This window comes from Galeopterus variegatus, unplaced genomic scaffold, assembly GCF_000696425.1.
Source record: "Galeopterus variegatus unplaced genomic scaffold, G_variegatus-3.0.2 Scaffold106, whole genome shotgun sequence".
NCBI classification, from domain to species: Eukaryota; Metazoa; Chordata; class Mammalia; order Dermoptera; family Cynocephalidae; genus Galeopterus; species Galeopterus variegatus.
The window spans coordinates 843,238-869,111 of record NW_007726217.1 but is presented as its reverse complement, the minus strand read 5'-3'; the positions used below and the strand labels follow the sequence as shown (position 1 = coordinate 869,111).

Genomic DNA, 25,874 nt, shown 5'->3' with positions numbered 1-25,874 from the left:
TGGAGATAAAGATAGTTGAAGTTCTTGTAGTAACTGCAACTGGAATGCAGATTATTGCTTGGAATTTTTCAGATACTAACCAACCACTCCTAGAATGTGTTTCCTATTAGGGTACTTCAAATATTAACTAATGGCCTCCAGGGTTTACACTAAAACTAGTTAATACACATGTATATCCAACATTCTAGACTTAAATATTTTAATATATTAATGTAGTCTAATACATACATATATTATATATAAATATATACATATTATATAAATATGTTTATATATTTTGTATTATGTATAATATTTAAGCAAATTACAGACAATATAATACTTTCTCTGGGGTTCAGTTTGTTTATGTAAGGCGATAGGATAAGCTGATTTCTATAGTTTCCTTCAGAATTGGCATTCCATGGCTCTATAAATGGATTTTAATGCAATTGAAAGTATATGGGTTAGGATTGTGGAAAAAAGTGCTGATAGCTGGTGGTGGGTCATCAAGCATGAACACCTCTTTTCTAGAACACTCCCATATTTTCTTCAAAGGATTTATTTTCCTAAAAGAGCAGCTTAGGGCCGAGCCCGTGGCACACTCGGGAGAGTGTGGCGCTGGGAGCGCAGCAGCGCTCCTGCCGCGGGTTCGGATCCTATATAGGGATGACCAGTGTGCTCACAGCGCTCACTGGCTGAGCGCGGTGCGACCGGTCTCAAAAAGGATACACACACACAAAAAATAAATAAATAAAAGAGCAGCTTAAATTAAATTCCCCTTAGCCCCTAACTACACCTGTTACCCTCTAGTCCCTTATCATCCTTTTTCTTCACAGCATTTATCACTACCTGACATATATTTATTTGTTTTCTTATTGTCTGCCTTCTGCTATAAGAATGCAGTCTCCATAAGAGTAGAAACTGTGCAAAATGGTATCCTCTATACCTAATGCATGATAGGAGCTCATTTTAATTATCATTGCTGCATAACAAACCATACTAAAATGTTGTAGCTTAAAACAACAATCATTTGCTCACAATTCTGTAATTTGGCTGGGCTTAAACTGGTTGATTCTTCTCCTGGTCTACCTTTGATCACGCATATGGTTGCAGTCATCTGGAGGCTCAGTGGAGGTGGATGATCCAAGACGGTCACGTCTGTCAATTAGCTGTTGGCTGAGGTGTCTTTATTCTTTTCCATGTGGCCCATCCAACAGGATAACTTGATTTCTTAGACAGTGGCAGCAGCGTTCCAAGATAACAAAAGTGAAAGCTGCAAATCTCCTTAAGACTTAGCCTCAGAAGCTATACAGTGTTACTTTCACTACATTCTGTTGATCAGTGCAAGTAAAAAGGACAGCCCAGATTTAACAGATGGAGAGTTAGGTGGGAGGTGTGGCAAAATCACACTGAGAAAGGGAGAGGACATGGAGAGCCATGACTACTCACTCTAACAATCTACCACAATGCTCAGTAAAGGTTTGCGAAGTGAATGAGGTAACTGCATGTATTACATCAAGTCTAAAGTTCTATGCTTCATATTCAAGATCTGCTATGATCCCACTTCCAGAGCATAGATCTCATATCTTTCCCATAGTACTCATCATAATCTACTCTGTAATTTATTTGTTTGTGTGTATATTTTATCCTCAAAGAAAGTAACTTGTCTTGTGCTTTCTGTATATCCCAAGTGTATAGCAGATATTGAGACTCCAAATAGACACTCTGTAGATGCTTATTGAGTTAGATTTAATTCAACAACCTTTACATCTTATTTCCTACCTTCCTTTCATCATTACACCTACCAATTCCCTTAAAATCTTAACATCCTGCCTGTTCCCATGCCTTTACTCATTCTATTTTCCCTACCTAGAATACTCTCCCCCTTCCTCTTTGCCTATTTCAATGTTTCTTACTGACATTTACCAACCTTGGCCTCATCTACTAAATGCCAATAGTCTAGGTCACTATGACAACCATGATAAATCCCCTGGTTGAAAACCACTGGTAAAACCATCCTTTGGGCCTATAGTAGGCCCAATATTATTTTATCTGTCTAGTACCACCTCCTGTCTCAGGAAGTGTTCCTTCCCCCACTCCAACTATATTGTACTTTAAGAAGTTACTATATTCCTATAAGACTCTGTTCTTCTAGGTACAGTTGAATTATCTGGCATGTCTGAAGGGGGTTAGGCATTAACTAATCCATAAGCAGGTGCGAAAATTTAATAGAAAGTAGGAACAAGACCAGACTGCCTTTGTCCTTATGTGGTAGAATTTTTTTCCCCAAATGTACATACATGAATAGAGTCTCCCTAGAATGGCTGAGGCATATGTGACTGAAGTATAATTGAACAATTTTACTTGGTGACCTTGGTGTTATAAGGCTCCAACCAACTTTGCTAACCGGCCAGCCCTCATGCTTCTTAACAAGCCCCTCCATCCCCCCCACTCTCCAGCTGCCCAGTTCACACTGTCTAAAAATTAAACTCTAAGCAGAGCATTCCAGACCTTTTGTTCCCTGTTTAAATTTCAGCCTTCTTTCTGGCTGCCCCCCCACCCCCACCAAACACTTTGCTGTATTCGTATTGACCTACTTTCAGTTCCAAACACAACATGATTTATCAAGCCCCTACATATACCTGGAATGCCTTCCTCTCCCGGTGCCAGCCCGGAAAACTCTAATTCATCTTTGAAATTCAGTTCATGAGTCATCTCCCCCAGACTTACCCCAGTCACGGTCAGTTGCCCCTCCCTCAAGTACCCAACAGCTACTTGTACAAACTTCCATATTTCACACACTTGTTTGCTTGCCTGTCTCCAATTGGTAGTGGGAAGCTCTCTGAGAAGAAGACTGTATTTTATTTGTCTTTATATTCTTCTTGTCTAGCATAGGCTTAATATACCCGCTCAAAGTTTGTTGAATGACTGGATGAATATTTTATAGGTACTTTTGGTTTGCCCAAATTTGTGGTTAAGAAGCTTTTGCACACAGAATAACTGATGATGTGTGTGCTTTTATACACGGGGAAAGGTGCTGGTATTTTTTGTTTTTGCTTTGTTTTTTTTTCCTTTTTGTCTTTTTTCGTGACCGGTAACGGGATCGCAACCCTCGGTGTTGCGCCCGCACCGCGCTCAACCAGTGAGCGGACCGGTCTCTGTATGGGATCCCAACGCTCGGCGGGAGCACCGCACTCTACTGAGTGCGCCACCGGGCCGGCCCTTGTTTTTGCTTTTTAGGCCATAGTATTTCATCCACTGTTTCAATAATTATTAAGCATCGCCTATGTTTCAGGTCCTGTGCCATTTTAAATGTTAGGGCTACTATGCTAAGCAAGAAAAATATCTGTTCTTCAGGCCAGCTTCTAAGAGAAGCTTTATAACTATATGAAATTACAGTATGAAATTATTTTTGAAACCAGATGCTGGGAGGTGCAGCTATTTCAGCCCACCAAAGGAAAGTTTAAATACCTCTTTGAATAATCTTAAAGTGACACCCCACCCCCCCCCATGGTTTTAGGACAGAGTGGCTACAGGCAATAGGTGGAATGACATGACCAGAATGTGCCACATGGTGGCAGTGCTTTTCCAGGAATGAAGGTAATTTAAAGGCCCCGGATTTGTTACAAAACTCTGGCAGACCGTAATAACTTCGTATAGCATACATTATACGAAGTTCCCCCCCATGGTTTTAGGACAGAGTGGCTACAGGCAATAGGTGGAATGACATGACCAGAATGTGCCACATGGTGGCAGTGCTTTTCCAGGAATGAAGGTAATTTAAAGGCCCCGGATTTGAGAAAAGCAAGTTCTCAAACTTTATTCCAGAGGAAAAGTAGTCCTAAAAATGTAACATAGTACACTTTCTCAATTTGCAGAAAAAAAGTAAAAGATATTATTTAGTCAACTATCTCCTTCCAAACTTTCTTAAGCTTTTGATATCTGCTTTTGCTTGTCTGCCAAAGAGTAAATATAAATAGAACACTTTGTAATGAGCTGAGCTTGTTAAATTTCATGGCTTATTTTCCATTTTTATGGACATGTAATTTCAGAATTGCTTTTTAAATGTTGATTGTATGTAATATCCTTTTTTTTTCTTGGCAGCTTGCTGGTACAGGGATCAAATCCTGAACCCTGGTGTTATCACACCATGCTCTAACCAATTGAACTGACTGGCTACCCCTTTGTGCAATTTAATGATATACCCTACTAGTGAAAATGTTTCCTAATTTATATGACCAGATTAAGAGTGTCAGTACTACCAAGTATTTCCTGTGGAGTACTATACCTCCCGGTGTCCTAGCAATTAAACCCATTTGAGAATCATGATCTGATCCAATATTTTCTAGTTACAAATAAGGAAAACAAGGTTCTGAGAAACTAAATGACTTACCTAAGTTACAAAGTTATCTATGGGACTAACCCTGTAAAGTGAACATTCCAGATGTTTCCATTGTTGCCATCTATTGACTTCATAAACAAGGCTTGTTGGATGACTAAACTTGAGGGGCAAGGGACAGAGGAATCAAGGGTGACTTCCAGGTTTCTGGGGTGTTGAGTGATGGACTATGGTGCCATTCACCAAAATCGAGAATTCAGGCTGCTAATTCCAAATACAGACTCACTTTAGCTTGGCACAGGTTAATGTGTAGAATAAAGGTTTTGCTGAGGATGGCTGGAATGAAGAGCTGTTGTTTAGTGGGTACAGAGTTTCAGTTTTGCAAGATGAAAAGAGTTCTGAAGATTGGTTGCACAGCAATGTGAATGTATTTAACACTACTGAACTGCACAGAGTACTTTAAAATGGTTAAGATGGAAAGTTTTATGTTATGTATATTTTACCACAATAAAAAAAATGAATAAAATGTTTCCCTTTCCTAACTCACCCCTGTCCACCCATTGTCCAAATTCAAGTTCTCTCTCATAGCTTCTGTAGAAGTGAAGTGGTCCTCCCCAAAGAGATCCGAAAGTACTAATATAAAGAGTATTATTTCATTTATTCACTTTCAGAGGGAGTTCAAGAAGAATAATATGGCCAAGTGAATAAATTAATTATTTCAACAAATGTTTATCAGTTTCTCTACCATGAATCAGGGATGTTCTAAGCTCTTGGTTCTCAAAGTTGGTCTCCAGATCAGCAGCACTAACGTCACCTGGGAACTTGTTAGAAATACACATTTTGGAACCTATTCAGACATACTGAATCAGACACTCTGGGGGTGGGGTCCAGCAATTTGTGTTTTTATCAGCCTTACAGATCATTCTGTATTACAGCATGATCAAGTTTGAGAATGACTATTCTAGATAGTGAGGATATAGAGATAAAGAAAACCAAGTACCTATGCTTTTGGAGAGACAATAGACAAATATATATAAATAAAATTTCAGGTAGAGGTAAATATTATCAGGAAACCAAAACATGGAAAGGAGGGAGAATGTAGAGGATGCTAAGGCGAGGTCACTCTGAGGAGTATGACTTTTGAAGTCACACAGAGTAGGGTGTGAAAATTGGCTCCATCAGTTACTAACCTTTTAAAAGTTTGGTTTCTTCATCTGCTAAAAAGAAGATAATATTACTTACCTTACAAGCTTACTCTGAAAATTAAATAAGATAATGCTTGTAAAATTCTTGCAACTGTTTCTTTCACAGAGTAAGCCCCAATAAACGTTAGCCCTACGAATATGAGGGGGGGGAGTGCAATAGATACATATTTTGGAACCATCAATATAGAAATTAATAGTAAAGTGGATGAAAAGGTAGGTGGATAGACTGAGACAAGAAAGGAGAAGAGGATGGGTGGTGGGCTCTTGGTGGGGGCAGAAGTGGGTTGACAGATAGTGAAGAGGTGAAGAAATGAAGATGAGGAAAAGGAGCTTTTACCTAAACCCAGCTAAAGCTGGAAACTTAGAAGAGGAGGCCAGTGGAAATGGTGAACAACCATCATGGTATGCCTATGAGGAGGTTCCCAGGATGGAGGACTTTCCGTGCTAAAACCGGGTAAGTTCCTGGGCAAACTGAGCCTAGTTTGTCACCCTCCCAGTGGATATGATCATGGGGAGGTGAAGTGGAACAGTAAATACTCTGATCTTTCTTTCCTGATGCCCTCTGATCTCCTCCTTACAGTAACCTTATAAGGTGCCTAACAGTGGCCTGACCCAGACAGAAGCCAGAGGACAAGGGAGCTGGGGTAATATAGTCAGGAGAGGTCAGCCTTTCCTGTACACAGACCAGGCTAAAGAAAGGACAAAGGACCTGGACGGGCGAAAAAATAATAGCCAGCACAGTGGCAAAAGTGGGATTAGAATCGTTTAGGATAAGTCTGACTCCAAAGTTTTTATTCCTTTTCCAGCTTTGTCCAAAGATAGAAAGCCCTCTAGGAGTGGGATGGGTGCTTTCTGCATTCTCAAATTAGCCCTAAATAAAATTATAAAGAGCGTAGAGTATCTGAGCAGCCCGCAAAACGTTTTTTATATTCTATAGGCAGTGTCATGTACAAGAAGAGGCAGACAGAATCTAGCTGCTCCAGGTTGAAGTTAGTGGAGAAAATTCCTACGGGGGACCAGACTCCCTTTGAAAAGAATCAGGTACAGGACATCCTCCCCACCGCCGGGTACCCGGGAACCTTCTTCCAGCTCACTTCCCCCCACCCCCCAGTGGGCTCACTCCTCAAATTGCACTTGATGCGAGCCGTCGAGCTATGGCAAGGGTCAAAGATCACCCCTCGCACGCTACCTTCTTGCAAGGCCAGACGGCCGGGTCGCCCCGCATCCAGGACATCTGTAGCTTTGCCCAGGCTCAGCTGGCAACAGCAGCAGCGACTCGCCCACCCAAGGCCGATTAGATTTACAGGGCCGGCCGGAGGCCTTTCCTGATTGGTAGGACGCTTGGGGGCGGGGCCTCAGATGGAAAGCCTCCTTCGGATTGGTGCAAGTCGTCGGAGGTGTGGCTTCCTCTCCGGCTAGGCGCGAAAGCTCGAAAGGCGCTGCCGGCTGGAGCAGGCGGGAGCAGCTGCGCCCTGTCTGGGGGAATTGGAGACGGCTTGGTCCCGAGCGGAGCGCGGGAGAGGCCGGAATCATGACGGGCGAGGTGGGCTCTGAGGTGAGTTTATGCACAAGCCTCCCGCCGGGGCAGCGGAGGCCCGGCGCCGAGGGGTGAGGTGAGCAAGGAAGGGTAGAGCCGGACAGAGCTGGTGCCCCCGGGCTGGGAGCACTCCAGCTCCCGGCGCGCCCAGCGCGGCTCGGCGGCCTCGCGGCTCCGCCCGGGTGGACCCGCGACCTCCCGCCCCTCCCGCCGCTCCGCTTCCCGCGCTCGGGTCCGTGGTCGCGGTAGTCCCGGTGTCTGCGGAGCGCGCTGCCGGCCGCCCAGCCTTCCTCAGCTTGTCCCTGAAGCCAGCCCTCCTTTTTGGCGCGTTTCCGGCCGCGGGAGCTCCTCCTCTTAGAGCGCCCCCAAAAAGAGGCCGCGGAGATGCAGGGCAGGATGCTCTTTAAACAGAGGGTGGGGGTGTTAGGGAGGTCGGAATTGGGCCTGTGAGGTCATCGCGCGCTGGCGCCTGCGTTTTCTGACGGGACCCCTAGTGGGAACGTAACAGTTCGGGCTCCCGGCTGGTGGCTGACGGCTGCTCGCTGGCGGAATTGGGCACAGAGAACGTAGGTTTCCAGACCTGGGTTGTTTTCTGGGGCGGGGCCTAGGGCAAGACACTCGCCTTAGTCGCAAAATATAAAGGGGCGCCAAAAAACTCAGTAATCAAATGAAAGTCATATTTTAGTGCAGTATTTTAAAGAAACAAAATTAATGCCAAAGATTTCATGATTTGATACTGAACAAAATATCAGGCTTCTAAATAAAGACAAGATCCAACTCTTTACAACCTTGCTTCACTCCTCTCACCCTAATCCCAGCCCTGGTACCAATAAAATTATATTTGCAAAAGCAGGCAGCTGACCTCATGTCCCGTAATTGACTGATTTGGTTTTTTTAAAAAATATATTGTATTAAGCCTAAGATATAATTTGTCTTAATTACTGAATTTTTTAGGGACCCTCCACCCCCTCGCCTCACCCTATTCCTGGCCTTGCCCTTTAACGTTGCTGATACTGCTGCAAATTGCTTAGAATAGAATCATGATTACAAGTATCACCATGCATTGAGCTGTGTGGTTATCTAAACTAGGTTTCCACACCCACAAACAAAACTAATAGCCTTACTGCTTTAGATTGTTGGGAGATCATCATCACATACATTATAATCCTCGGTGATTCTTTGGTTATTATTTTAGTAATTGTATCAAGCATTCAAATCTATTTAATAGTTTGAGAGACCACTAGGGTAAGGCCTTGTGCCCTACTACAATACAGATGTTAGTATTTTCTCCTTTATTAATGAGTTGATTCAGAGCCTTGAGAACATCGAGGTAAGAGACCTGGCATCTAGGATCAGCTTGGTCACTAACTGATCAAGTCATCTAACACACCTCCTCCTTAGATTTTTACTTGTGACTTTTTAAAACATTTTATTTAGAAATTTTCAAACCTATAGAAACGTAGAAAGACCGGTACAATGAATCCATCACCTAACTTCAACTATTATCAAATCATGACCAATCTTGATTCATTTATACCCTTACCCACTTTCCCCCTCACTGTGTTATTTGGAAGAAAATCACAGACATCATATTATTTCATCCACAAATACTTCAGTGTTCACTTTTAAAAGACAATGGCTTTCCAAAAAAGAATAACCACAATTTTATTACCACACCTAAAAAATACCTAGTCAATGTTCAGATTTCTTTGGCTCATACATATATTTTCAGTTTTTGTTTGAATCAGGATTCAAATGCATGTTGCAATTGTTGATAAATATATTTTGTATGTGTCTTGTATATTACCTCTCTTTAACCTATAGGTCCTCCTACCTTTCTTTTTTTTTTTGCTTGAAATTCATTGTTAAAGAAACCACCTAGTTTGTCCCGTAGAGTTTTCCACATCTACATTGCATCTGTGTGGCATTATTTAACATGTTCCTCTGTTCCCTCTATTTCCTGTAAATGGGTAGTTAGAACTAGAGACTTGATCAGATTCAGATTTGATTGTTCTGGCAAGAATGCTTCGTAGGTGGTGTTGAGTACTTCTGTTAGGCTGCACATAATGTCTGGTGGTTTCTCTTGGTGACATTAGCAGCCATTAATGGTCACTGTGTAGGTCTGTTATATAATCGAGGGTTGCTAAAATTGTGATATTCTAATTCTATCATTACTTCATTGATTAAATAGTATATTTCTCTAAAGAGAAATTTCCTCTCATCAGTTATTTGGATACATTGAGGAACTGTTCACATAGAAAAAGCATAATAAATCCTTGATTCTTTTCATGTATTTGCCATTATTCAAAGAGTCGGTTCTATTAGTATCGTCCAAAGCTGTACAATAAATTTTTGTTGTTTTTCACCCAGTAATTCTAAATGTCATCCTGTCATTGAACCATTGTATTGATTCTTTCCTTGTTTCACCTTGATGATTCAATGATTTGTGTATCATTATGTACCCGGAGCTTTCTGTCACCTGCTGGTTAATGCAAAGTTTATTCTCATTTTCTAGGTTCACCTAGAAGTCAATGATCCAAAAATCGTTTCACAAGAAGCAGACAATCCTTCAGACAGTGGACAGGGCAGCTTTGAAACAATTGGGCCCTTGAGTGAAAGAGGTTTGTAATATTCAGTACTTTTATTTTTAGGAATAGAATGTGGGAGCCCAAGTTGTTTTATTATTGGACTGATTTTATTATCTCTTCATTTATTAAATTATTAATGACCCAACCTTATCGTTCATTTTGTTATAAAATCAAGATAGCAGTTTTGTGCCTTTTTGAAAATATTTATTTTTATTATATTATTGAATGTATAAAATGTCTAATAGCTGCCACATTGCCTGGTTAAATGCATTCATCCTATAATAAAAAGATTTTTAACACCTGCCAGAAGGATTAGAACAACTTTACACATTGTAAATATGTATAATTACACTTCTCAGTAAGAGACATATTTCCAGGGAAAATGTTTTTTTAAAATGTATCTGTAGACTTGCTTTGCTACAATCAGTTCTTAGTGCTAGTTACATAATGTCACAAGGTGATATATCACTTGTATAAATGAATACATTTTTGAGGAGGAGTGGGACTAGGAGGAAGGCCAGATGATTGTATACCTTTAAAAAATGTTTGTTTCTTCCAGATTCAGATGAGGAGATATTTGTGAGTAAAAAATTGAAAAGCAGGAAGGTGCTACAAGACAGTGATTCTGACACAAATGTCTCTCCAGAAGAAACTACCTATGACAGTGCGGAGGAGGAAAATAAGGAGAATTTATATGCTGGAAAAAATGGAAAAATCAAAAGGATTTACAAAACTCTGGCAGACAGTGATGACAGTGACATGGAAGAGTCTTTGTATAAGGAAAATCTTGAAACCCAAGTGACACCTTGCTTAGAACTGAGTCTTCAATCTGGAAACTCTGTGGACTTTACCACTAACAGAAAGATTTCTCAAAAACCCATATGTGATAAAGAAGGAACTAGAGGAAAAGCAAAAGTAAAATCAAAGAGAAGACTTGAGAAAGAGGAGAGAAAGGTGGAAAAAATTAGGCAGCTAAAAAAGAAGGAAACAAAAAATGAGGTACATTTTAAAGAATAATTTGCCATTTTCCAGGAAGAACAACATTGTAGAAAAAGTTGCTTTTAATTTTTGAGGTTGTTTATGCACTCAGAATATTGTTTTAAATGGACTGTTTTGCACTGAGAGTAGTGGGGTATATGTCTTAAAACTTATTGGTCTTATTCTCCATTTTGGATATGCAGAGGACACTTCCAAATAAGTGGGTTTCTGATTTTCATTATGAGCACATGGACTAAGTCTTTGCTGCTTCTGATATGATGAAAATTAACTTTGAGAGTAGGATTTTTTATATGCATCCATCAGTCAGAAGTTTTATTTGCTAACTAGAAAAACCATCCTCGAGTTTTATAAACTAGTTGCTATTTTATTTACCTTTCTTTTTTTTTTTGTCTTTTTTTTTTTCTGTGTCCGGCAATGGATCGCAACCCTCAGTGTCGCCCCCGTACCGGACCGGGACCGGCAACGGGATCGCAACCCTCGGCGTTGCCCCCGCGCCTCGCTCAGCCAGTGAGCGGGAACCGGTCTGTATGTGGGATCCGAACCCTCGGCGGGAGCGCTGCTGCGCTTCCCAAGCGGCGCACTAGCGCAGTGCGCCACCGGCCCGGCCCTATTTTATTTACCTTTCTAAAAAAAACATTTACTGTTCATTAGGTTTATTTTGGACAGTTGCATAAAATCATAGCTTGGACTTCAAAGGATAACTGTGAGTTAGGAACCAGTGAGAATTTTCTGGATGCCATATACTGTCTGACCTGAAACATGGACTTTTTCTGACCTGATCCAAATTTCCATATGATGTTGTGAAATATTGCTTGGGTTTAAAAATGCTTGGATTATGCTTTTTCTTTATGCATTATCCAGGTAGATGATGCTGAATGGCCATTTAATGAAAGTGGCGGTCTTCTTGTGGATAAAGACCTTTTTGAAACTGGGTTGGAGGAAGAAAATAACTCTCCATTGGAAGATGAAGACTCATTAGAATCAATAAGGGCAGCTATGAAAAACAAAGTAAAAAAGCACACGGCAAGTAAAGCATGATTGCAACAAGAGCTAATCAACTGCTTCTAACCTTTGCTTTATTTTTTGATTTACTATTACAACCTTAATTTTTTTTTTCCCCGAAGAAAAACGTGTCAATTTATTTAAGTTTTTCAGCTGTTAATTTTGGAAACTCAGTACAAGTGACAGACATGCTAACTTGTTTGGAAACTAGTACTTTGTTATTGCCCTTTTGGGAATGTTGGGAGAAAAAAGTAAGATACTTTATGTTGTGGTAAGAAGCAGGTAAATAATGGGGCAGAGATGTAAATTTTACAATCCTGTGGCCTCCGAGAAATTAACGCTATAGAACTTCAGGAAGCAACAGCCAAAACATTGTTGTCTTGAGTATTTGGAAGCATAATTGTTCTTCCTAAGATTTTCTTTAGCTCCCTGGGAGTCATTGTCCCTCCTTAGGGAAAGATGTAAGCAGAGATGTAAGAAATGAGGGTCCAAGCTGCATTTGAGATGTCTGTTTTCTAAGTATAATAGGGTGCTGTACATTTAAAAATGTCTATTGGATAATTATTGATTTATTATAATGCAGCATGATGTGATGTTGGGATACAAAAGTGGTCTTCAAATAAGAAACATCCTCTTATTTGAGTTTAGTTTTTGTTCTAAAAATCAACTTGCAATCTCTTTTAGAAAAAGGAACTGTCTTTGGAGAGTGGAGTCTATTCATTTGAAGAAGAAAGTGAGTTATCAAAAGGCACCGTGAGGAAGGTGAGGTAGAGCCCAATATAGTAGTCACATTGCTCTTTTACCACAGGAGATTGTGGGTTTCTCAGGGATAAATATTTTATCTTGTCTCTTATATTTTCCTGGTACCTTACATATTGCTTTGTACATAGTAGGAACACATATATGATTTGTCTTGAGTTAATTTTTGAGACCTACAAATAAATGAGTTCTCTGAATTTATATTGTACTGAGTTTATTAGTGTTTCTATTCTCTCTCTTCTTTTCTTGCAGAGAACAAACTCTTGAAAGATGTATATCTTTTTGGATAATGTCATTAACGTAGTCTCACTTTTTGTTTTCTTTAAGGAAAGGAAGGCAGCCAAGTTAAGTAAGGAAGCGTTAAAAAAACTGCATAGTGAGACTCAGCGCCTTATTCGAGGTAATGCAAATCCCTATGGTAAACTTTGAAGCAAATCAGTATTTCTTTGTAAACTCAACTTGTCTGTTTGGAATTTTTGTTTTTTTAACGCTCCTAATGTGAAGTCAGATTATAATACCAAGTTCAGAATTGATCTTGGTGGTGGGCCGGCCTGGTGGCGCAACAGTGCGCCGCTTGGGAGCGCAGCAGCGCTCCCGCCGAGGGTTCGGATCCCACATACAGACCGGCCGCTCACTGGCTGAGCGATGTGCGGGCGCGGCACCGAGGGTTGCAATCCCGTTGCCGGTCCCGGTCTGGTATGGGCGCGACACTGAGGGTTGCGATCCGTTGCCGGTCACGAAAAAAGACAAAAAGGAAAAAAAACAAAAAAGAATTGATCTTGGTGAATGGCCATTGTTTTAAAGCCTTTGGAACGTTAGTATAGTCTGAGAAAATTTCCAGAACTGTAGTGGAGGTAAGGAGGAAGTATGTTAATGGTTGTCAATGGACTGATTACATCAAGATCCCCTTTGGGATGTTTTCAAATATTTAAACTATTAGGCCTCACAGAGATTCTGATTCAACAGTTTTGAAGTGGGATCCAAGAATCTGTATTTCCAAAAAACTTCCTGGATCATTTTGATTTTATGACTAGGTTAAAAAACCACTGGTCTTCAGGGAGCTCTTTTTTTCTTAGCTTCTTTGTTAAAAGCAGGATTGTTTTCTGTTTCCGGTGGTGGCTTTGGTTATACTACTTGGTTAACTGAATATGAAGTAACATTTCAGAATATACAGTATATGTATTTGCTTGTTTTGTTCCATTTTATAGAGTCTGCACTTAATCTTCCATATCATATGCCTGAGAATAAAACCATTCATGATTTCTTCAAACGTAAACCCCGGCCCACTTGCCAGGGAAATGCCATGGCGCTACTGAAGTAAGAACCCTTTCCTTGTGATTATAATTTTTGTGAATATTTTCTTTGGTAGCAAATATGTGATGTACCTCAGTCCCTTAAAACTGATTTAACTGGGCCGGCCCGGTGGCGCACTGCTACAGTGCACCGCTTGGGAGTGCGGCGGCGCTCCCGCCGAGGGTTCGGATCCCACATACAGACCGGCCGCTCACTGGCTGAGCGAGGTGCGGGCGCAACACCGAGGGTTGCGATCCCGTTGCCGGTCCCGGTCCGGTACGGGCACGACACTGAGGGTTGCGATCCGTTGCCGGTCACGAAAAAAAGACCAAAAAAAAAAAACAAAAAACTGATTTAACTGATTCATTGTGTGCTAAGGGATGAGAATGTTTCACATTTAGCATAATTGTCAACTCCAGTTCATTTTCCCTTCTCTAGGTCATCTAAGTATCAGTCAAGCCATCACAAAGAAATCATAGACCCTGCAAAAATGAATAGTGACCACCATAGCAAAGGTTCTGAGAAGACAACAGGTGCAGAATATGAAAAGGAAATTAATGCACTCCCTGTTGTTTCAAAGGAATCCCACATCACTACTGTATCAGATGAGTCTTGTGGTAAGGATTTGGTGAGAAGTGAAGAGCTAGAAATTCAGGAGAAACAGAAGCAGAGTGATGTTAGACCTTCACCTGGGGACAGCTCAGTGTCACAACAGGAATCCGGCTTCATCAGGAACAAGGACAGTGAGGAGAATCAGGCTGGAGGGCTTGTAGCATTTGATCCTCATGCCCTGAAGGGAGAAGAAGGCCTGAAAAAAACAGGAGAAACAGGTGAGAAACTGGAAGAGCTCGGGCAGCCAACTAAATCAGCAGCAGCTGTGCCACCTGAAAAAGTGAGAAGGTTCACTCTGGATAGACTTAAGCAACTGGGAGTAGATGTTTCCATTAAACCTCGGCTGGGTGCTGATGAAGATTCCTTTGTGATACTTGATGAACTTGAAACCAACAGAGGTAATTCTTTAAATTGTGGGGAGCCTTCCTGGAATGATTTATCCTGGCAGCTTTTGATTATTTGTCAGTGTAGAGGACAGGAAACACAGGAGAAACCAATAACCACACATGATCTTATTCTACAGATATACCAGATATGGGCAGAATCCCATTTAGATAAATTGGGCAGGGTATCATAATGATCTGTTTAAAATGGAAGCCTATTAATAGTTAATATACAAAAAAGGTACATTGCTGTTGTGTTATGATATTTAGGAATTTATTCCTGCCTTCCCATCCTGAAATTCTAAGTTTGTCCATGATTCTGTGTCAAATTTTAAGACATTCATAAAAACGTTCAGTTTTTTACAGCTAAAGAGGAACATTTTGGTTCACTTAAATTGTCTACAAAACTGAATTTTTTTTTTCTCCCCACTTGTTCAACAAATATTAAAGTATCTACTACATGCAAGATGCTATAAGGCATACCAAGATGAACCTGACGTTTGTCCTATACTTAAGATTCATACACTCTAGTAGGGGAGATAAGTATACAAACAACAGTAAGGCAAATGAGAAAGTGGTGACATCTTTAATAATGAACATATGTCATTGATAATTGGAAAAAATTAAATAATATGAAGTAAAGGGAAAAGTCTTCTTTTCTGAAAGGAACATTTAGAATAAAATGCTATGGGAGTTCAGAGGAGGGATAAGTTTCTTCCAGTGGGTGGTTAAGGGAAGACTTGAAGAGTAGCTGGATATAATTATTTGTTCATTGCCTTTCCTTTACACTGTTATCCTCCTGTCTTGTTCCCTACTCTATTTCTAGTGCTTCCTCAGTGGATGATACATTGTAGGCATTTGTATTTATTGAGTGAATGAACGATCCTTTAACATTGAACTCAAGTATTATCACACTGAGTACATTTCCTGACTCTTAGGGAGAGCTGGGTACTTCCTCTGTGTTGAGGCAGTATGCATGGTGGTGAACAGCTTAGACTGTCACGAGACCAGGGTGTGAAACTGAATTATACTGCTAATTGTTTAACCTTGGGTATGCTATTTGACCTCTACAAGCCATCTTTTTTTTAAAAATGAAATAAGCACTATATGGCTCAGGGGCTATAGTGAAGATTTGTTAAAGTAATGCATACAAATGGATAGCATAAAGAAGCATTCAACAGTTGCTGCTTCTACTGTTATATATAGAATAAGGTTTCCATGAGAAAATGCATGTAGATTTAAACTTTGTAGTGTCAGAAATATATTATTCTTGTTCCTCGCAATAGCATAGGGAATAATCTCTGCCTCTAATTCCTCTTTCTGGACTAAGCAATGGGAATGAGAACAGTTGTAGATCCAAGCTATTGGTAGAGACTTGAGTTGGGCAGAAACTTTTCACTTAGAGAGGAGACAAGAAGTGCTGGGAAAAGACTGATCTGACGGAGGGAAAGGAGCTAGAACACGGATTTTAGGAAGAGAAGGGTGATGGTTGAGTCATGTAATAAAGGACAAAGAAAGTGGTGCTTCAGTGGGTTGGGGGATGAAGAGCTTTGAGGTTTTAGCTTTCTCCAGTTATGAGTGAAGACATTCCTGCCTCACTATTATTTTAGGACCCAGGTAATCTTTTTACCCAACCATTTTTAAAATTCTGTTGGCACCAATAGAGATCTGCCTATTTCTGTTTCCTTTCCACTGCCACCACCTGTTGCTTCTGACTTTACTGAACTGCTGCAAAATAGGAGGGGGACTTCTTTCCCTACTCTTTTGTTTGTAATATAAACATACTATCCTTTGGAATTGGGTTTTTGCTGCCAATCGTGTTAGGGACTCAGGATAAAAAAAATTCTTCCAATTTTTTTTTTCCATTAAGACCCTTTAGGGAAAGAAAAAACACATCTAGATGCTAATCGCAAAACTACCAAAGTATGATTTGAGCGCATTTTAGAAAATTAACCAAACTTGGAGTATCTTAGACATTTTATCATGGAAGAGGAGAAGGCCACATGAAAATATCAAGTGTCCCTCAACCCCAAAGGAGTTTTTCTCCTTTTCCTTTCCTTTCTCTTTGTAACTGCCAGCTCTCTCACGACAGATCCTAGTATGGTATGAAGTATTGAGATGGTGTCAGGTAGCAGCTGACTGAGGGAGAAAGGAGAAGGAAATTCTCAGCTGTAGCGGTAGGGAAGGGGGGAAAGATTCTATTGCCACTGGACTGCTGAACTTAACTATTACCAGTATGTATATATTCCCATTTGTATACAGGTTGGGTGTGTGGTACAAGGACTACCTGTAAGTGGGATTTCCTTTCTTTTTGTACCAATTGTACTAGTATAGCAGTTTCACCAAAAACTTCTTCTAGTCCTGCTGCATCATTGAGTTACATCATTGACTGGATTGATCGTTATATTCTTTTTCCTTTTTTTTAATTGACCCTGCCTATGTTTAGTAAGATTGCCAATAGAGAAATGTTCAAAATAGGGAATTAAGAAAAGGAGAATAAAACCATGAAAAATTAAGCTGTTTATTAGCTGAGAATTATGGAATTTTTTTCTACCAGTTTAATACTTTTTTAAAGAATTGCACATATTTAGAAATTTCAGTTGTAAATTTCTATCTTAAAAGTCTGACTTTTGAAACATATTGGGGAAGAACAGTTACAGCAGTCCATTAGTTTGGTTTAAATTGTATGAATTTGACACAGGATTTAGTAACAAAGGGGCTTTTGGTTTCTCTTGGTGTGTGTATTTTTTTCCTCAACATTGTTGAGCTAAAAAACTTAGCTTATAATTCTTAACTGGAATGTTAAAGGAAAGAGTTCGAGCATTGCAAACTGACAAACTGGTTGGCATTTGGGTTTAGAACTGGAAGCCTTGAAGCAACGTTTCTGGAAGCATGCTAACCCAGGAGCTAAACCCAGGGCTGGTCAGAAGGTGAATGTGAACATCATAGTGAAAGACGTTGGCACTGATGGAAAGGAAGAGCTAAAGCCCGAAGTGGTGCCTGTGACTTTGGCAGCTGAGAAGCTGGATGGAACAAGCTACGCAAAACCAGGTATTTGATTCCACAGTTTTTTGTTGTTGGTAGTGGTGGGTTTTTTGTTTTTTATTTTTGGTGGCTGGCCCATACAGGGATCTGAACCCTTGACTTTGGTGTTATAATACCATGCTCTAACCAGCTTAGCTAACTGGCCAGCCCTTTTTTTGCTTTTCACTTTGTACTCTGGCAGGTCTTCATGACTATCAAAGATCTTACAGTAAAAAATTATAGCATCTTTTTCTTTGGAGACTTTGGAGATTGGACAGCAGTACCTCTGACATGATTCACATATAGCACACCTAGAGATGGGGGGTTGCGAGATGGCTTTATTTCTTAAAATAACGTTTGTCTTGTAAAAAACAATTAGTGTTCATTATAGAAAATACATAGAAAGGGTAAGCAAAAAACTTAATCCTCCTCTATCAGAGATAAATTCTATAAACCTATTAGTCTGTCCTTTTAAACTCTCTTTGCATGTATGAGTATGTATATTTTTTTAAAAACCCAATAATGCATTCTATTTTGTAATCTGCTTTTTTATTTTAACAATGTATTAGGGACAGGTCTGCTGTTCCTACACCCACCTTGAGAATACAGGTAATATATCACACGGAAAAAAAATTAAAACACCGAAAAAAAGTATCAAATGAAAATTTAGTCTTCCCAAAGGTAATTGTTAACCATTTTTTGTGTGTCCTTTTAGGGAAATTTTTATGCATATACCATTTTGTGTGTATGTGTGTGACACTGAACATTTACTGTCTGCCAGGGACTGCTCTAGGTACTTTACATGCTTTATCTCATTTAATCCACACAACCCCATGAGGTAAATAACATTAGTATCCTTATTTTATATACAAGGAAACTGACGTGCAGAGCAGTTAAACCACTTGCTTGAGTTTACACAGCTAGTAAGTGGTAGTACCAGCAGCCTAATCCAGACCACCTAACTCAAGAACTTGGATACTTATATTGCTTTTAAGGCTTTCTTTCAATGGCTACATGATTTTCCATTGAATGAATACAGCATGATTTAACTATACTCCTACTGATGGACATTTTGTTCCAGTTTTTGGCTATTGCATACGATGTTGCAACCTAGTACCAGATGTATATTGGTATATCTGAATACAAAATTCCTTTCAGTGGAATTATTGAGGCAAATTTTGAATATATCATCCAGTTGTCCTTCAAAACAGTTGCACTAATTTACACTCTGAATCACAGTGTTTCAGAGTTCTTGTTTTCTCTTGTTAATAATGGATATTATCGGGCTGGCCCGTGGCTCACTCGGGAGAGTGCGGTGCTGATAACACCAAGGCCCCGGGTTCGGATCCCATATAGGGATGGCCGGTTCGCTCACTGGGTGAGCGTGGTGCTGACAACACCAAGTCAAGGGTTAAGATCCCCTTACCGGTCATCTTTTAAAAAAAAAAATAATAATAATGGATATTATCAAACCTTCCAATTTTTGCCAAACTAATATGTCAAAAATGGTATCTTGTTATTCTGATTTGTATGTCTCTAATTATAAGTGAGGTTAAGGCTGGCTGGTTAGCTTACTTGGTTAGAGCGTGGTGCTGATAATACCAAAGTCAAGAGTTCAAATCCCTGTACCAGGCAGCCACCCCCGCAAAAAAAATGGAAATGAGGTTAAGCATTATGTTTAATATTTTTTTAATATAGTATGTTTATTTTTCTGTGTACAGCTACCAGTTTATATTTTTTTTGCCCATTTTATTCTTGAATTATTTCTTTTTTTCTTTAATATAGGTAAATTTATCAATGTTTTTCTTCATGGCTTCTGAGCCAGACTTTTGAGGCCCCACTCCGCCCCCACTTTTTTCTTCCCCTTTTAAACAATTATTTTATAATTCCTAAGGATATATTATCCCAGGGTATAGAAGTTTTCTATTACACTTCAATTCATTATAATCTCCATGTGTTAAAATAACAAAAACCTAGAGTACTAAGGGCTCTGATTTTCCTTTAGGGATGTGACTAGAACACTTTAGGAGTTGTTTAAAATGCGTACTTACTTATTATATTATATATTCAGCCATTTTGCCTAAAGAATTTTTACATATTTCTGTTCAGGTGAAAAGCTTCAGGTGCTAAAAGCTAAACTGCAAGAGGCAATGAAACTCCGAAGATTTGAGGAGCGCCAAAAGCGCCAAGCACTATTTAAATTAGATAATGAGGATGGGTTTGAGGAAGAGGAGGAGGAGGAGGAAGAAATGACGGATGAGTCTGAGGAAGATGGGGAAAAGGAGGTAGAGAAAGAAGAGGAAGAGGAGGAAGAATTAGAGGAAGAGGAGGAGAAAGAAGAAGAAGAAGAAGGCAATCAAGAGGTTTCTGGCAATTATGTATTTTTGTTACTTGGTTGTGATGAATAAGAAAGAGAAAACCAGATTTAAATATGGGTATAATAAGCAAGTTCAGTTGAGATGTTAGGGGCATGGATGAAGATAGTTATCTCATGTGTGCCTAAATCTTAGGGCATTCAATTCTGTAAGCACCATTGAACACACCTACAGTTCACAGAGCCATAGCCTTGGCTTCTACCTGTTAGTTTAAAATGTTTACTATAACGCTAATATTGAAAATGGCTTCATATTAATAGGGACTTTTATCTTTGTTGTTTATTTAGATTTCTCTATTCAGATTAGAAAGTAATCTTAACTTTGCCCAGGTTGAAGTCTGGAATAAATTCTCAGCAGGCAGAGGCCTTCCTGAGTAAATTTCATTCTTTATTGAGGAGGGTATTGGTAGAAAGGCCTCTTGCCCTTGTTCCATAGTATTGTTTTCTCCCCAGGAAAGCCAAGTGATAATGTGATTATTCGGTACTGAAAAGTTTTCTTGTGTGCTGGGGTTACTTGAAATAGTTGGTTCACATTTAAACCTGGTTAAAGGAAAAAGAAAGCAGTGGCTGAGCTGGGCAGCATATCACATATCTGGTTTGAGGCCAATAGTCATCCTGCAATCTTAGACTAGTTGTTTAACCTATTATTGCCTCAAAATGATAATACAGTCTTCCTTCATAATCTTGTTGCAACTTGGGGAGGGTAAAAGGTACAATAAAATAAATATACAGGGCAAGCCCCGTGGCTCACTTGGGAGAGTGCGGCACTGGTAGCGCCGAGGCCGCAGGTTCGGATCCTATATAGGGATGGCTGTTGCGCTCACTGGCTGAGCATGGTGCAGACCACACCATGCCAAGGGTTGCGATCCCCGACCGGCGAAGGAAGGAAGGAAGGAAGGAAGGAAGGAAGGAAGGAAGGAAGGAAGGAAGGAAGAAGGGTTAGGGAAAATTATGTTGATAATGGTCAGATTGAGCTTTTTTCAAGTTTACTATTTCAGATTTAAGATATGACCTGTAAACCAAGCATCCATATTTCAGGTTAACAACAGTGTATTTGCTTTTACATTTTTTTGACTTGTATTATTTTCATTTTTGGTGGTGTGATTGTTAAAGATTGCAGAATTCTTTCTTAGTAGTGAAGAAATAGAAACCAAAGATGAGAAAGAAACGGATAAAGAAAATAATGATGGCAGTAGTGAAATTGGCAAGTCAGTTGGCTTTCTCTCTGTTCCCAAGCCTCTCTCATCAGATTCTACCTTACTTCTATTTAAGGACAACTCTTCTAAGATGGGGTAAGTAATTCTCTCAAAGGAAATATAAAATTCCCTTGGATTTGCTCTTCTAGTAAAAAATAGGAACAGATACTCAATTTACCTTCTTATTTTGTAGTTACTTTCCTACTGAAGAAAAATTAGAAACAGATGAAAACCCAGGCAAACAGCCTAGCAAACTGGGTGAGTAGTGACTCCAGCTTTGATATTTAATGACTAAAACTCTGTAAGTTTCCATTTTTTTAATTTAGTGACTTTTCCCATTCTTACATGTGGCAATGAAAGGGATTTATGAATTAGAATATTTTTCTTGTTCATTTTTTGAATCTTGCATGTATTTATAGTGGACTGTGGGCATATAGTAGGTAGGTCCCTAGTGAGTGTGTGTTGATTGAGTGAACCATGAAATATTTCTATATGTAGATCAAAGGAAGAGGTATAATTGATTGAATAATGAAGAAAGTGATCTTAGGCATTCTGCAGGGCGACAGAAAGAAGAGAATGCTCAGGTGTCACTTAGCCCAGAGTAATAAACCCTAATTATACAATGCTATCTTAGTATTGTAGTTTACCTTTAACTTAATGTTTTGGAACATATAACTTGAGGGATTTGCCTTGAATTTTTACCTAATAGTTTCATCTTCAGCTCTTTTTTCTAAACAAATCCACCTTATTTCTGTAATCATATACCTAAAAGGCATTTCTCTTTCTTTAGATGAAGATGATTCATGTTCATTGCTAACAAAGGAGAGCAGCCACAATAGCAGCTTTGAGCTGATTGGCTCCACAATTCCATCCTATCAGCCTTGCAACAGACAAACAGGACGTGGGACCAGTTTTTTCCCTACAGCAGGAGGGTTCAGATCTCCTTCCCCTGGGCTATTTCGAGCTAGTTTGGTCAGCTCAGCTTCTAAGGTAAGGTGGTGATGGTTTTTCTTATCTACTCCTCCCTTTACTTCCCACATTGCTAAATAAAGTGTGTCCCAGTCAACCAACTCCCACCACATCGATACTGAGCTTATGTGTGTTCAGCTTAAAAAATCCACCCCCTTTGTGTATTAAAAACAAGCTTCAAGCTTCAAGAAAGTCCTTAATTTCTTGGAGATATTTTTCTTTATGTTTCTCTTGGCTGTGCATTGTCCTCCTCAACTGTAATTGCCTCAGAGTCCATTAAATGTTGCAAATAGCAACTTATGTTGTCGGGACAGTGAATGACAATTGTAAAATGTTTTGTTATTGTTTGTTTTTGTGTTGATGCCAGAGTTCAGGGAAGCTGTCTGAGCCTTCACTTCCCATAGAGGATTCCCAGGATTTGTATAATGACTCCCCAGAGCCTAAGACACTCTTCCTGGGAGCAGAAGACTTCCAGTTCTGTTTAGAAGATGACACTCAGAGCCAACTGTTGGATGCAGATGGGTAGGTAGTTTTGTGTTTCTGTGGGTGGGAATGGTGCTGGGTACTGCTTAATTTTGTTAAAAATAAAATGAGCTTCTGTCCCTCCATCTGTGCTTTCTGTTCTGAGAAAGAGAAGGTATACAGACCATTAGTGTCACTTTCTACAAGTTTGAACAAAGTCTCTCCAGAAAATAACATATAAATAGCTCTTGCTGATATACTGATCATTTGATCTCTGTCTTATTTGAAATGCATAGATCTTGTATTATAAGAGCATCAAATTTTCCTGAATCCATCCTACTATGTTTTGATTGTTGGATAAGATTGAGAATTCACAGACTGGTGGCACATTACGGAACATAACACCAAGCCCTACTCTAGCATCACCTGAAGCCAAAAATTATCTTTTACACTTTACCTTTTGAATAGCATTTTATTCTTTCACAAAACTTACCCCTTCCTCTTTAGATTAGAATGAGGCTAAAGTTTGAATTTTTTGTATCATGGTTTGAGATTCAGCTTCTAACTTTGGTGTTAGAAATGAATTCAGAGGGTTTTTTTTTACATACTACTTTGCTTGTCTCTAGAGAATTTCTTATGCCATTCATTGTGCTCGTAGGTTCTTAAATGTTAGAAACCACAGGAATCAGTACCAAGCTTTGAAGCCTCAATTGCCACTGGCCAGTATGGATGAGAATGCGATGGATGCCAACATGGATGAGCTGTTGGATTTGTGCACTGGAAAGTTTACATCCCAGACTGAAAAACGTCTACCCAGAAAGAATGACAAGAAAGAGAACATGGAGGAACTTCTGGAACTTTGCTCAGGGAAATTCACTTCTCAGGGTAAATATCCAACAGAGAGCATCAGGCTTACCACAGCCAAACATCTTAAGTCACTGTCCTTAAAAAGAAGCCTTTTAACCCTCAGGTGAAAACTTCACAGAAAACAGGGCCGGCCCGGTGGCGCACTGCTACAATGCGCCGCTCGAGAAGCACGGCAGCGCTCCCGCCGAGGGTTCGGATCCCACATACAGACCGGCCGCTCACTGGCTGAGCGAGGTGCGGGCGCAACACCGAGGGTTGCGATCCCGTTGCTGGTCCCGGTCCAGTACGGGCACGACACTGAGGGTTGCGATCCGTTGCCGGTCATGAAAAAAGACAAAAAGAAAAAAAAAAAAAAAAAACTTCACAGAAAACAGGGTTATGATGGGATCTTGCACATAGATTGAATTCACTGCTTAGCTCCCTGACGTTTTTCTTAGAGTAGTAAAGTACCAACTTAAGACTGCTTTAGCTTCGACCATATATGTCATTTATGATTAATCTATGTACAAAGCTTACCACAGTGCCTGGTGTATAGTAATTTTCCTATAAATGTTAACTTATTATGTTCATCTGTGGCCCCCTCCCTGGCCCCCCTGGATACACACACCTACTAGAATGTAAGCTGGAACTTTTGTTCACTACTGTATCTCTGGTGCTTGGCACATAGTAAGCACTATACAAGAATTTGTGGAATGAATGGATGGTGAGGTCTTTTTTGGCAAGTTTACATTAGAACTATATTGAGCTGGCATGTCTTTAGATGGCTGGGAAAAGAGGATAATGCTGTCATTCCTTAGTGACAAATTTTTTACTTGTGATATAGATGCCTCCACTCTGGATACATCAGAGTTAAATAAGCAGGAGAAGGAGAACAGCATGGGCGATCCAATGGAAGATGCACTTGCTCTTTGCTCAGGTTCTTTCCCAACAGACAGGTAAGTCTCAGAGGTTGGTGGGAGCTCGGGAAGGCTTGGTCTTTTGATAAAATCCTGGGATCAGATTCTCTGGGCTTAGCAATAAGTGATCATTTTAGGGGCTTCATATCTTGTCTGGGAGTCTTGCAGTGGATTTGAGTCTCATTTGCATAGTAAGGAAATTATAATACTATGGTGGAGAACAGGGTTAAAAAAAAAGGTAAGAATAAGCATATGAAAGATACTTAACCTCACTAATGATTAGGGAAATGCAAATCAAACCACGATGACATACTGCCTCACACTCATTGGGATGACTGCTGTCAAAAAAACAAAATAACAAATGTTGTTGAGGATGTGGAGAAATTGGAACACTCATATACTGTTGGAGAGAATGTAAAATGGTACAGCTACTATGGAAAATAGTATGACAATTCCTCAAAAATTAAAAATACACTTACCATATGATCCAGCAATTCCACTTCTTGGTATATACCCAAAAGAAATGAAAGCAGGGATCCAAACAGATATTTGTACACCCATGTTCAAAGCAGCATTATTCACAGTAGCCAAAATGTGGAAGCAACCCAAGTGTCCCTTGACAAATAAATGGATAAATGAAATGTAGTAAGTACATGCAGTGGAATACTCAGCTTTAAAAAGGAAAGAAATTCTGACATATTATAATGTGGATGAACCTTAAGGACATTATGCTAAGAGAAATACAGGCCAGTCACAAAAAGACAAATACTGTATGAGTCTACTGATATGAGGTATTTAGAGTAGTCAAATTCATAGACAGAAAGTAGAATGGTGGTTGCCGGGGGCTGTGGGGGAAGGAGGAATGGAGAATTGTTTAATGGACATAGAGTTTCAGTTTTTCAAGATGTACAAGCAATCTCCAGAATTCTTTTCCACAATGTGAATGTGCTTAACACTACTGAACTATACACTTTAAAATGGTTAGAATGGCAAATTCTGTTATTTATATTTTACTGCAATTAAAAAAAAACTTTTTAGGGCCGGCCCGGTGGTGCACTGGAGGGTGCGCCGCTTGAGAACGCGGCAGTGCTCCCGCCATGGGTTCGGATCCCATGTGGAGACCAGATCCCATGTGGAGACCGGTTCCCGCTCACTGGCTGAGCGTGGTGCGGGCGCAACACCGAGGGTTGTGATCCCGTTGCCAGTCCCCGGTACGGGCGCGACACCGAGGGTTGCGATCCCATTACCGGTCAGTAAAAAAGACAAAAAGAAAAAAAAAACCTTTTTATTTATATTTATTTATTTATTTATTTTATTATTTTTTTTTTTTCCTTTTTTTGTCTCTTTTTTTTGTTTTCGTGTCCGGCAACGGATCGCAACCCTCAGTGTC

General features: G+C 39.9%; 1 protein-coding gene across 2 annotated transcripts in view; it reads left to right on the top strand.

Annotated features, from left to right (window-relative positions):
• The first annotated feature begins 7,054 nt into the window (after positions 1 to 7,054).
• CLSPN (claspin) overlaps positions 7,055 to 25,874 on the top strand; it is a 26,494-nt gene continuing 7,674 nt past the window's right edge. The window contains exons 1-16 of one of the 2 annotated variants that reach the window (XM_008585449.1): positions 7,055 to 7,078; positions 9,576 to 9,681; positions 10,208 to 10,647; positions 11,509 to 11,670; positions 12,334 to 12,411; positions 12,736 to 12,808; positions 13,617 to 13,725; positions 14,140 to 14,711; positions 17,556 to 17,747; positions 19,830 to 20,083; positions 21,208 to 21,386; positions 21,484 to 21,548; positions 22,081 to 22,280; positions 22,627 to 22,781; positions 23,380 to 23,606; positions 24,412 to 24,523. In XM_008585449.1, the coding sequence (XP_008583671.1) occupies positions 7,055 to 7,078; positions 9,576 to 9,681; positions 10,208 to 10,647; positions 11,509 to 11,670; positions 12,334 to 12,411; positions 12,736 to 12,808; positions 13,617 to 13,725; positions 14,140 to 14,711; positions 17,556 to 17,747; positions 19,830 to 20,083; positions 21,208 to 21,386; positions 21,484 to 21,548; positions 22,081 to 22,280; positions 22,627 to 22,781; positions 23,380 to 23,606; positions 24,412 to 24,523 (2,948 nt within the window). The remainder of the gene's footprint in view (positions 7,079 to 9,575; positions 9,682 to 10,207; positions 10,648 to 11,508; positions 11,671 to 12,333; positions 12,412 to 12,735; positions 12,809 to 13,616; positions 13,726 to 14,139; positions 14,712 to 17,555; positions 17,748 to 19,829; positions 20,084 to 21,207; positions 21,387 to 21,483; positions 21,549 to 22,080; positions 22,281 to 22,626; positions 22,782 to 23,379; positions 23,607 to 24,411; positions 24,524 to 25,874) is intronic. The other variant, XM_008585456.1, reaches the window with a different exon arrangement.